At 43.7% G+C, this 13,446-nt stretch overlaps 1 protein-coding gene across 2 annotated transcripts in view; it reads right to left on the bottom strand.

The window, feature by feature from the left end:
* Nucleotides 1-12,598, bottom strand: part of UBE2J1 (ubiquitin conjugating enzyme E2 J1) — a 30,740-nt gene extending 18,142 nt beyond the window's left edge. The window contains exons 1-2 of one of the 2 annotated variants that reach the window (XM_082306152.1): nucleotides 12,409-12,598; nucleotides 900-973 (exon numbers count right to left, since the gene is read on the bottom strand). In XM_082306152.1, the coding sequence (XP_082162278.1) occupies nucleotides 900-973; nucleotides 12,409-12,439 (105 nt within the window). In that variant the 5' untranslated portion in view covers nucleotides 12,440-12,598. Of the gene's footprint in view, nucleotides 1-899; nucleotides 974-2,924; nucleotides 3,102-12,408 lie in introns of those variants that run through there. The other variant, XM_082306153.1, reaches the window with a different exon arrangement.
* Between the last annotated feature and the right edge of the window lie 848 nt (nucleotides 12,599-13,446).

Genomic DNA, 13,446 nt, shown 5'->3' with positions numbered 1-13,446 from the left:
GTTAGGACAGGAGTCCAAATGAGACTTGCTGTCAGCGAACGAGATCTCTCAACTAATGCTGAACACTGGTATCACAGGGCTGTGACTGCCCACCTAGTTACAATTTTTTCAAGGATGGGAGGTAACTGTCAACATTTCCAGCATTCCCTTTCACCTGCCACTGTTCTCTTCCCAGCAAGTCGCTGTTCTAAGCCAGAAATAAGACCTTCATCTAAGTTACAAGTAATAGTATGAATTAAACCTGCATTTCTGTGAACAGCTACATCAAATCCCCAAACTGAATACCACAGAACACTGCCTTTTTTATTATTCCAGCAAAATCAGAAGGGGCTTCTGTTTAAGCTTCTAACCACCAGAACTTCACTGTCCTCTCAGCCCAAAAACTTAACTGAGTGTTTAGACAGCTTCAAGAAGCTACTATTTAAGTGGAATCTAAGCATTCTCTCTTACAACGCATCCAGAACTGCATCCATTTACGTTTTTCACAGGTTTTTTTGTATGCAAAATAGTGAATCCTCATAGATCACCTAGGCTTAAATGTTTTGTTGAGCAACTCAGCAGCTGAGCCAGATGTCAGGTTTGGGTGTAAAAAGCTTAACTTCAACATAATGCATTTACGTAGTCTCGGGAGGGGGGAATAAAACATACCGGTGTGACAAAATTACTCAGGTGCAATGTAAAACCGATACTACGTACTTTCACTAACAACCTGGAACTACAATACCATTAAAGTGGAATTCTGCTGTTGATTTCCATCATAGGAAAAAAAGAACTGAATCAATTTTAAAACATCTGTTAGTATCTAAATATGTACATTTAAAATATATATGCATACAGAGAACTTAGAGTATATAACACAGTCTAATTACAAGCTCCTGCAAACACAGAGAAAAACAAACCTCCAAAGGCTGTGCATGATAATGATCTGTAGGATCCTTCAGTTCTGCAGCCTCTTTCATCAAACGTTTCACAGCTGAAAAAGCATAACATGAAAATAAAGAAAAAAGTTAATACCATTGCCCACAAAAATAACACACATTTCTTGAAGAGCTCCTTTCAGCTAACTAATCTTTTTCAGCACATCCCAGCTTCTTCACTGGAGTTAATAATCCAAGACACAATATAAATTACACACGCTGAATAAATCTTAAATGAGTTATACAAGTACAAAGTTATGAAAAATATGTTGCATGGTCACAGAGTTTCTCAACACTGAACACTGGGACTAAAGTAGTTTTACGTTATTAATTGCATAAAAGACATGAGGGAAAACATAGGTGTCATTAAGGGAATTTCAGACTTCAAACGCAAGATGTGAAATAACCTCAATATTTTATCATAAAGGATATCATGTGCATCTTTAAACAACTGCTGAAAAAGCTTTATCCTGACACTTCCCATGACTATTACATGACTACTCCCTTAGTTATTCCAAAGGAGGTCACAATAACATTTGAGAGAAAACAACACACCGGTAGTATGAGGAGATGACGTTTTACACTAGATTTGAAAACTTACATGCCCAGCCAGAAAAATCTACCCAGGGCCTTTGTAATTTGAACCTACTACTGAGTATTCAAGATAGTCATTAGTTACCCTCTCCAGTCTTCTACTTCAGAACCACCAGCATCATCTGTATTTTCTGCATCTCCTTTTTCCTTCCCCTTTAGTAAATTGTATTGCATCACTTGTCCTGCCAGGTGCCCTCATGTGCATCATGCATTGATGCCTAATAAAGAAGTCGGACAAACTGAAGAGCAGACTAAACATAAGAACGACAGACAAGAAATTCAAGGATGCCACCTCATGAATAAGGTTAGGTAGAAAGTTCTTACTCCCTCCTACTTACTGGAAAAAGTGCACATACCAGTTACCTCTTTAAGCAACTACATAGCGACAGGATCCTTTAAATCCATCCTCCACATCCAGTTCAAACCATGAATGTCCCTCCCACTCATGTAGTTAACTACAAAGACGGAGGAACACTGCCCGAATTCCCTTACAGTGTAAGCACATGATATGGTGAAAGCGAACCGTAGTTCCTCGATTTACGCAGCCTGGCATCACCAGCTGACTGTAGGCTGTGTAGCACGCTTGGACTCCAAGGCTTTACTCACTTTCATGATGCTGTGAGGGAAGCTACTCTAACCTTCCCGCAGAGGGATTTTGATTTCCATCTACTGTGAGAAGTTCTCTTCCTCCTTCGCACTTCTTGACAGCTACAAACAACAGCTCAAAGATGGAGAATTTCACTTCTTACAACCCAAAAAGCAAACAGACCATGCGGAAATTTGCTGCTGCCAGTTGTCCCAATTCTGCTGCTGCCAGGGGGAGGTGTCAGTTAAGCACCCTGCAGAGTCACATCACAGGCAGCAGTGTCCGGGCTCCACTGAAAAACAGTTTGTCTCTTTCATCTGCATTAAGGTTTACCAGTTCATTAGCAAGGAATAATAAGAAAACCAGCCTGGACCAGAAAAGGCTTCAGACCCAGCACTGCTTCACAGCCAACAAGCTTGGACGTTTGCCTTCAGAAGAAGAGTGGCATGCACCAGGATGAGCCAATTTGGGAGTGAACACCCCAAGAAGCAAAAGGGTAACCATGAGAAAACTGAGAACGTATATAATGAAGCCTAACAAACACAGAATAGCCGCAGACAACTCTGTTACTGAGATTTCCCAGACGAGGGACCGAGACAGAGAAGTAATACAGTCCCCCTATATCAGCATCACATGCGTTACCCATGTTAACTGAGGGGAAGCTAACTATTAGAGAAAAAAAAAAAAAATTCAAGACCATTCTACAAAAGTCTACCGACACTCAGAGAAAGGTTTGTACTCAGCCTACCAGCCTAAAACTGGGTGCAGGATCTTTGGCAGTGCACATTGGCACTTTGGATTTGTCCCAAAAGGAACAGCCTTTTTACCGCTTTAGCTCCAAAGATGTCCCCGGGTGCTGAGTGCCAGCAGCTGGCAGGCAGAAACACAGAAACCAAGGGTTTGCACTGAGAAGTAACCGAGACAGCAGCCAGGTGGGGACAACAAGGAGGTGGGCTCCTGTTAAGTAGAATTTAAAACAGAAGCAGTTTAAAGCATGTTTAACATTTTTGTATTTAATTAACAGTGACACTGTGTCTTTTTTCATAGCATTACTTTATTATCAAGAAGCCAGCATAAAATATGCTGAAAGAATATGGAATATTATTCCACTCTTGGAGCATGAAATACAGCAAAATATATAATTTAGCTTTTTATATATAATTTTTATAATTTTTTACCACAGCCTGTAGTACCAGGACAAGGGGGCAATGGTTTTAAACTGAAAGAGGGTAGGTTTAGATTAGATATTAGGAAGAAATTCTTTACTATGAGGGTGGTGAGGCACTGGAACAGGTTGCCCAGAGAAGCTGTGGATGCCCCATCCCTGGAAGCGTTCAAGGCCAGGTTGGATGGGGCTTTGAGCAACCTGGTCTAGTGGAAGGTGTCCCTGCCCATGGCAGGGGGGTTGGACTAGGTGATCTTTGAAGGTCCCTCCCCACCCAAACCATTGTGTGGTTCTATATCCGCATTGCTGAAAAATGCCAACTGACAGGCTGCAAAGAACAGCCTGGACTGATAAAGGTTCATTCTGAGAATGTGTGATCCAGTGAAGAAAGCATTAAATTGTTTCTTCTTTAAGTGTAGCTGCAGTATTCATGAACACAGTCCCTCCTTTGGCTATGGAAAACTGCAATGGAAGAAACGAATGTAATTCACAAATTCTGCCTGCAACAAGTACGTGACATTCTTATCCAAACTTCATTAAAAGGAGTTTTGATGCAAAATATGGTATTTCAACCCACTTAAAATCACACTGAGTCATCTGAGTAAACGTTTGGCAATGGCAATTCTGAAAAATGAGAACGGTTTGGGCCCATTCAAATTAAAGAATTGCAAACTGTCAGTAAAGTCAAAAAGTATCACTAATTCAGCCAAAAAAAAAATTCAAATCAAGACATTCAATTTGTCGAGGACAGGTTTTAGAGACAAAACAATCAATATATTTTTTAACGTGGCATGACTGTCAGCACGAAAAACAACCATGCTTTCACAGGTACACTCGGCAACAATTTATCATAATGTTCACTGAAATTAAATACTGAGGAAATTAAGTTTCTGAGCTAACTCCAGAGAGGCAAAGGAGAGTTCTCGTCCTGGCAGGAGGCACAGGAGCTCTCCACTACTCTGGGGAGGAAAGGAAAGAGCAGGTGCCATGGGCCAGAGGCTCGGCCTGACAATCTGCCTCTTATATTACACCGAACTTGCTGAATTTTTCCTGAAAAGCAAAACGTGGAGGTTAAAAATCTGAGAATCAAATTTAAAGCCACCAGCTTGCTTTAGGATTGAGCAGCGGTGGAATAACACAATTAATGAGCAAAATTTGTATAATGTACGCATGTATGATTTGTAGATTTATTTCTGTCAAAAACTGTGTCCTGATCAAATCCTACTTCTTATTAATGTTTACCTTCAGGTATCCTGAAATTTCTATTCAACACAACTGGTTCTCTTGGATATATCTTGAAGTCACATTCAAGTACTCCTGCTATCACACCCAGCTAGACTAGTCTGCATGTCATGGCCCAAGAAACCCTTCTGTACACACAAAATGCAAGTGATCAGCCTTCATAAATGTCAATATTACTGCTTAAAGAGATGATGGGATTTGAACACTGGTGGTGTTCTGTTAGTAAAATATTATGCCTTATTTTTTAAAAATCTGTTATTGTGAAAATAAAGTCTTAAAGAAATTATATTTAGCCTTTTGAGAGCTTTGTTTTGTTAGTAGTCTTCTGTATTTAATAAGGAAGAATTTTAATTCACTTTTACATTATCAGTGAACAGTACCTGTGGCAATCAAATGAGCTGACCAAGGTTATATTAATGTAAACATAACACACAACATTGCAACAGGATTTATTTCAGCATAACAAAGTTGCATACCTTTTGCTCACTGGAAGTTCAGAAAATCTGATAGAAGTTCCAACTCCCTCCAACACTCAAAACCCCCAAACCCAAACACCATTACAAGCTTCCTGAAGATCGACTACAACTTGCCTACAAAAGGCAACGGTACTCAGGTACAAGAGCTCAAGAGGCGAAACAGCCCCAGGCGAGGGGAGTAGCAGAGGTGAGGTGGGTGACGTTGCAATCAAACCCAAGTTAGGAAGCATGGGGATGGTGAGGTCTCAGTTCAGCAAGGCTCAGCCCCTAGTACTTCATCACACGAAGAGACAGCGTTTTGTGCACACAAGGATGACGGCAGGATCATCAATGAAACAAATTAATATTTAAGTGATATGGGTTGTGCATGGCAATATCTTCCTTAAACGGATAGCAACCATTTCATTCTACCAATTTTCAGTACTTCTGTTTGAAAAAGAAAGGACACAATAAACAAATAAAGGAACTCAAAACTGCTAGCATAAAGCTAGAGATCTCCTAATCTTTCAAGTTGACTTATCTGATCTGGAAAAAAAGGAATAAAACAACCTGACAGCTTTTACTGCTTCAGCAAATGCTTTCCACTTTTTTTTTTTTTAAATGGCTGCTATTATTTATTTTTTCTTTATTTTAAATAAGATTTAGAGGTCTACTCAGGAGAAATACAGAAGAAGTAATGATTTTTTCCCATGTCTCTGCTGACCAAGACAGCATAAGCAAGGATGCAATTTACTTATCGAATCCAGGCTTTCCAATGAATTACTAAAACTCTTATAAAGTTTCTCTGGGATGAAGGGTTTTATAACTACTCAGCCCACTTAAGCTATTAGTAAAATACCAGTCATCTTTGTTACGTGTTTGTCTATTAATAATGTTACTATCTACAATTAGGAAAAAATATTAGACAATAGTATTAGAAAAATAAAAAAATAGAAACCACATGATCAATTTGAGACAAGCATAAAAGCCTTTCAATTAAATGATGCGTATGTCAGGGATGACATTTTGGGAAAGTCTTTTTAAATCCAGCTGGCTTTGGTTTTTCCTCATCCGCTCAATACCTACCACTGAGCCATGGTGGCTGTAACCACCAAGTGACTTCAGAGCTCACAGTGTCACCTGCTGAACCATCACCACCACCAGTCCCCGCAGCAGCCAACCCATTCACCCAAACTGCCTGTATTCACATTCAAAAGAAAATCTCATTTACTAAAGGTTAAGTTTAAATTTCACCTACGGGGAAAATTAACGGTGAATCACAGTCAGTCAGTTGTTCAACTGCACAAAGACTGGATCATGCAATAAAAAAAGTCAGGATTAAATTTATGTGTAAAGTACATAGGATTTCTTGTGAGACGACAACACTCAATAAGCTTTGACATTTTAAGTCAAAAAAATCACTTTAAGTGACGTGGTCACTAAAGCACGCAAGAAAACATATTTAAGGCGAAGAGTCATACCAGACTGGAGAGTTATGAAATACTTTTACAACAACTCTTTGATATGGAGAATGGTATGTTTTTTAAGTAGTGTTGTTCTCTCTAGAGAATGGTTTATTAAATCTAAACATACAGAGACCCTAACAGGTTCACAGCGACCTGCACAGTGTCACTAGGTAACTGTGTGTCACCTGCTCCATTGTGGATGTGATTTTCCTGGACAGCTTAGAACCTCTGAATGATATGTGATCATTAGTGAATTAAAAACAAAGGGGGAAAAGGGGGCTTGAGACAAAAGTACCCTGAAATATAAATTACAATCCTTTTGCAGAATAGAGTGTCAAATGATATCTACTCTAGAAATAAACCCACATTACCACACTTTCAAGTGAGCTCCACATAACTAATGCTGTTCTCCTCTACCTCTGCATTCCCTGTGTTTATTCATTTTGCCCCCACCTTTCTTAACCCTTCTGAGTTCACATCTGTCTTTAAATAGATTGAGTTCCTGTATATATTTTCATATGTCATTTCACAAAAATTTGCATAGCAGTTTATAGTCACTGAATTTTGAATCAAGAGCACATTTAAAGTTTCATTAGAGCCGAGATACCTGATCTTTCTTTGTAAAAAACTACACTTCCCAGTCGCATCCATCCAAAATAAAATCCCTGGAAGACAGATGAAACTTCCAGTTGGGCAAGTCCTTAAACCACTGATGAGGAGAACATACTACATATTCTGTTTCTTTACAGCTGTTTTCTGAAGCATTCCCTACTGCCTCTACCTATGATGGGACAGTGGAGTACACAAATCTTTGCTCTGACAACTCAGCAACAGAAGTATGTAGAAACAGGCATACTTGCAACAGACCACGCAAAGATTTCCAGATTTTTTTCAGTCTTCTGGAACTAAAAAGCCACCAGTAGAAGCAACCCATAACCCTAATGATCCTTCCCATACTGCCAGTGACCACCTTATCAAATCTACATCCTCCAGTACTAGAGGAATGGGCAAAATGAAGAAAAGTTAAAACTTTGGTCTCAAGAGAACAGCATCACCATTTTAAAGTCACCTCTACTGAAATCTACTATAGTTTCAACACTAGTCTAAACATCATAATCTGCGGAACACTATTTCTCCATACTAGAGAAAGCACACTTCTCTGTCTAAATAAAAGCAGATAGAGACAACGAAGTCGCTCATCATTCACTGCTTCTGTGATGTTCTCCACTAGTCAAGTTTTCATTTTACGTTAATCTCGCATAACAAGACAAAATAATTGTTCTTACAAAACTGAAAGGTGCGATTGCAGAACTCTTAACAACTGTTTGGGGCAGCCATAGGTACCAAAATTGCTTTTATTTTAAAATTCAGCTTGACAGTTGCCTTGACTTCTGCCACAATGACAAAAGGAAATACCAGTTGCCAAGAGGCAGGCCAACTGCTTTACATCTTCAGGGTCTTAGACACATCCTTTGCCAAGACCCACAAGCCTCCTGAATAGCTGCTTTACATCTTCACAGCCTCACATATATCCTTTAGCAAGACCCACAAGCCTCCTCTACTTATATAAAGTACAGACAATTGTGAAAAAAAAAAAACCAACAAAATAAAAAAGAGAATAATTTCAATTAGTCAATTCTCTCTTTCCTCTCACCCTTAGAAACAACAAACCTTTAGTCCTCACTTCCCTCAGAGCAGCAGGAAGTACAGGGCTCTCGTTGTAGTTACTATTCAAAACAACTATTCAGTCAACACAAAGGGAGATAAAACATCAATTATAAGGTGCTTGTTGAACGCACGAAGATCAAACAATGTCTTCAGCTTTAATAATTTTTAACATCCATTCGACTTTTTATTTTTAAAAAAATTCTCTTTATTTCATACATGGAAGGTACTAAATAGCCAGTAGGTATTGTGCTGCTTTCTATTAACTGTTTGTTATTAACAAAGAACTGATGCATGCTTGTTGGCAAGGAATATTCCTTACTTGTAAAAAGTATGGAGCGGAGAGGGAAGTATAGTTTGTAGGAAAAGCAGCAAATGTATTGAAGGTGACAGCCAAGAGGATCACAATCTCGGCACGTTATGTTCCCTGCGCATCTAAGATCCAAAAGCACCGTCCCTGGACGGCAAACGCAGGACACGCGCACCACATCTCCCTCCATGTGCTCTCCCCAGTCCTCCAGTGCCCTCACTAGTCAAGTTCTAGATGAGGAGGTCTTCTGAAAACAAACAAAAAAACCCACCCAAAACAAAATAAAAAAGCACTGCTGTTTGTGGGCTCTATGCAAGTCACTGTAAGTAGCTGTTCATAATTCTTCAAGTGTGTCTGTGCTAATACCCGCTCAGAAGACTGGTAAGATCCTACATGAAAGAGGGAGACTGTCACTACAAAAACAGTGACGACAAGATTTGGTGTCTGATCTTGCAGCAGGCTAAGGGTCACAGCTCTTGGGGAAAAAAAGTAAAGAGATTATTCCAAGTAGCTGTCTTATAAATTTCAGAAAATAGGGATGTTCCTGAAGCATGAAGAGGATGAAGTCTGTGCTTTAGTCAGCTGAGCTTTAATATTGATGGGAGAGGTTTATCAGCCATATGGTAGCAGGCTGATATACATTGACTAATCCTTTTTGAAATCCTAAGACAGAAAATAGCTTGCCCTTTGATAAGTGCCACAAATAGACATAAAAATATGAAGCAACAGCTTAAAAGGCTTTGCCTTATTGAGGCAATACAAAGAAGCCTGAAGTGTGGAGTGTGAAGTTTCTTCTGTTCCAAAATTAATGGTCTTTTGGGGAAAAAATAAAAAAAAAAAAACCACCAACAAATCACATTCACAGATGGTGTGAGGAGACAGCTTCAGGTGAATGCCCCCCACACCTCCTTACCCTTATAGAGGGTAAGCGACAGGAGCCAGCAGCGGCTTAGCACACCACCCTCACCAAGCCCAGACCTGCGGCGGCCAGGACGTGTACCGATGGTAAACCAAGAGCTGCCAGAGCACCAGCTGCGCTGCGTCGCATCGACAGAGACACAGCGTGCAGGGGAACAATTTGTTTCACGTTGTGGAGTATTACCGTCTTTTAGATATGTTTGGGATGAGCTAACATTAGCTGGAGAAACTGGGATAAGGAAGAAGATGAATATATTGACTAGCAGCAATTAGCAGCAGGACAAAGCCATGTAGCAATATTGCTCTTTATGTGGTCTATGTGAAAGCGCACAAAAAAGAAAGGTACTAGAGAGCCTAACTGATCCTCATTCATCGATCTGGTCTAGCACACCTACTCACAGAAGAGAGATCCATGTAGCCATGTATAATCACAGAATAACTTCAGCTCCTGTGATAGCTCTACAGCGCAATTTGGCTTAAAAGGAAGATCAATAAAAGCACAGGTTTCTTTTAACAAATTTTTCCTATTTAGAATGCGTTTTCCTCTACGATATTTCAGATAAAGCCTACTACAATCATTAAAATAACTTATACTAAAACTGTAAGTAGTATTTGCTCTCTTTAAAACTACTGAGCAGACAGACTTTTGCTCAAGTCCAAAAGCACACGTCAACAGGAGAAGCCTCTTGTGCAGGTACAAAACAATTATTTTCTTCACTCTGTCTCAAGACAGCACATTCCAAACCCCTAAAGCTGATGAGGACTTAAAGGTTAGCAGCTCAGTTTTTCCGCTATTCAAGTCAGAACAACAAGGCACGAGGACAGCTACTAGTTCTAAAGCCTTAGAGGGCTCAGTTACCAAAATAATCCATTCAGTCCACAGATGACACAACCACTGGAAACAAGAAACATGGTGGATTTGTTTTTATGTATGTCAGTGCATTTATATTAATTAAAACCACCTTAATATTAGAGCACTCTACATTTCCATCTTAAGCCTTCAGCTGAACGGCACGTGTAAGATACCATCATTACACTGCACATATAACCGTAACAAGATATGAATTTGTAAAACATACACAAAAATATTAAATAATTGCACATGCTTATCTACCTGGTTAGTAAGAAAAGTGCCAGACTAATGCAACAGCTATACATGACTACAATCAACTTGTTTTAATGAACAACAACCGCTGAAGAAACTATATTTATTTTACATATTTTTTTCTTATTTATCTAATACCTTTTTGCCCATCTTTTTAAATGAAAGATTTCACACATATTGACTGCTGAAATGCACAATTTAAATCATATTATAGTGATTTAAATCATTTGTGGACTTTCAGCACCCATATGGAAAGAAATAATTTAATATATTAATATGCTAGAGAGCATGTTTAATTTCAGGAAGCAATATTGACCCAGTGTATGACTCTTTGCCAAGCAAGGTTCATTCTGCTATGGAACAGCACAGGTGCTGAAAATCAATTCCAGTACAGATAACTTTCCCTTGAAAACAAGGGGGACTAATAACAGCAGAGGGGAAGAACATTTCTAAATTAAACCACAAGTATTTGCCCTCTCCACCCAGATCCCAGAAGCACATCATATAGCACACCACCACTACTTCCAATGACGTGGCAAACCATAACTAGTGACCATGTTCACATGGCCTCGTAAGTTCACATACACAACATATCCAGCATATCTCCCTAAAGAAAAAAAAAGTCTTCCTTCCCGATATTCTAAACTATAACGAGTACATCACTTTCTTTGTGATCCTTCTTATCTTTCAGGTATGCAATGTGGGTGTGAGGGTAAGAGACATAATTTAGCAATAGATAAGTCATCCACATGCGGCATGTTTTGTAAATAAGCCTGCCATTTCCATTTGTAAGGTACAAGTCATCATAATGTTAAGTTTCTCCCCACCTCCCATGCTGGTAATAGGACAGCATGATTAAAGAATAAAGCCACTATTCATCGCAAAAATATGAAGCTGGTACTACCTACTTCCCAAAACCGGATTAGGGGAAAGCAGGGGGAGGACACCAACCGACAGACAAACCCAACCAGCCCTCACTAGCTGTGGAAGAGGTTTCGCTTCAGCCGCGATGGGCCTCCGGCTGCGTGTGCGGCTCGCAGGAGGTGAAGGCCGGCACGGCCGGCGAGAGGCCACTGCTCCAACATGGCCTATGGGGGGGACCCAGCCTGTCCTCAGGTTCCCCTCCGAGGGAGCAAAGCCTTCCCTTCCAGCCCTATTTCTCAAGACATCTCCCACATCTCTTGAGGCATCCCTCTCACTTCAAGGATCCAAAAGAAAGTCTGGGAGTTACAAGGCATGAATTTTAACACGGAATCCCATGAACACACACACACATAAATACAGTGCGTACGGCAACACTTCTGTAAAACAAACTCACGCCGCACAGACTAAGCTAGCGTTGGCAGTCTGTCCCCTGACGGACACCTACCTGGAAAGGAGGCGACACCAGGGGGACAGGGCACAGCCACCTGACAAGAAGTTCAGAGGTGCGCTTCCACCAACCAGCAAAAAAGCCTGGGCGCACACCCACACCCACACCCACCCCCCCCCACACACACACCCCCGGCAGCCGGGGTGCTCCGAACCGAGTAACAGCTCGGAGGGAGTTTTCAACGCCATCGCACTGGGAAGCAGAAGCGCCGCCGCCCGCCTCCGCCCGGCCGCCGCCACCGCCCCGGCGCGCAGCTGCCCCACGCCCGCGGGCACCGCCGCGGCCCGCGGCCCCCCTCCCTCCCCCCCACCGCCGCCGCGGCCCGGCCCGCCCGCTGCACCTGTCCCGCCGCGCCCCGGGAGCCGACTGCCGGCCCCGCCACCGCCGCCGCGCTCCGGCAGCGGCCCCCGAGCCCTCCGCGAGCGGCGGCAGCCCCGGGGCGGGCACACCCGCCCCTCCGGCCGCCTGCCGCGGAAGGCAGCGGCCCGGGCAGGCCGCAAGGCACGGCCGCGCACCCCCCGCCCGGCCCCGCCGCCCCCCGCCCGGCCGCGGCCTGCAGGCGAGGCCGGCGGCCGCCTCCCTGCCGCCCGCCGGGCCCTGCCGCGCCGCCTACCCGGGCTCTTGAGGTTGTACCGGGCCTCCATGGCAGTGGGCACCGCTCGCTCCCTCCGCAGCGTCTCCGGCAGCGGGGGCCGGGGCAGGGGGCGGAGGAGGAGGAGAAAGGCCGGGCCCGGCCCGGCCCGGCCCAGCCCGCCTCGGGAAACTCCCCTGACGTGGCAGCGGCGGCGGCGGCCCCGCCGTGACCGCGGAGGGAGGCACCTGCCGCGCCGGCACCGCCCCCGCGGCCTCGCCGTCCCCGCCCCGCCGCCTGGCGCCGCGGGGTGGCCCTCGGCAGGCCCGCCCCGGCCGGGCCGGGCCCGGAGAAGGCCGCGCAGCCGCGGGTCGGGCGGCCGGGGCACGGCAGCGGGTGAGCGTCCCTGGGCTGTGTGGGACAAGCCAAAATTCCCGAGCTGCCCGCCCTTCTCTGTCGCGGCGTGGAAGAAGCAGCCGGTTTCCAGCCGCGATGGATGATGGCCCCACAGCAGAACCGCGACTCCAGGCGCGGCCGGGGTGGGAGGCGATGCTACGGCCACTGGGCCGCAGCTCTGCCGTGGTGGCTGCAATAGCGAAAATGCCCCCCGCCTCCCCGTCTCGTCTCTGAGGTGGTGTGCCTCGGGCCCCACGGCACCGGCAGATCGGTTTGAAAACGGGGGGCTTAGAGCAGGGGCTTCCAGGACCCCGCAGACCCACCAACACCCCGCCCGAAACACTTAACCATACTGTTAAGACTTAGCAGCATCTTGTTTGTTGGTTTTCAGGATCATGAAAGACTGAAAAGGTGTCATACACCAAGGACTGTTGGTTTAGGCAAGAATTACCAGCCAGAGCTTGACTTGATGGGCTGATCCCCTTGTCCATCCCACAGTGCCAGAGGAATTGTTGTTTGCATCTACAATTTTGGTTTCTCTGCCACCAGGTTACAGTCACAGTACACTTGGGATAGCACTTGTAACAGTTTATAGCTACGGAAATACATAACAAATTAAAATGGTCAGAATTCTCAGCAGTCTCAGTTTCCCTTTAATTCACTACAAGCTGTAAATAAGAAACA

The sequence above is a fragment of the Platalea leucorodia genome (assembly GCF_965183815.1).
Source record: "Platalea leucorodia genome assembly, chromosome: 3".
Taxonomy (NCBI): Eukaryota; Metazoa; Chordata; class Aves; order Pelecaniformes; family Threskiornithidae; genus Platalea; species Platalea leucorodia.
The sequence above is the reverse complement of the archived record's forward strand: the minus strand, read 5'-3'. Positions and strand labels throughout refer to the sequence as shown.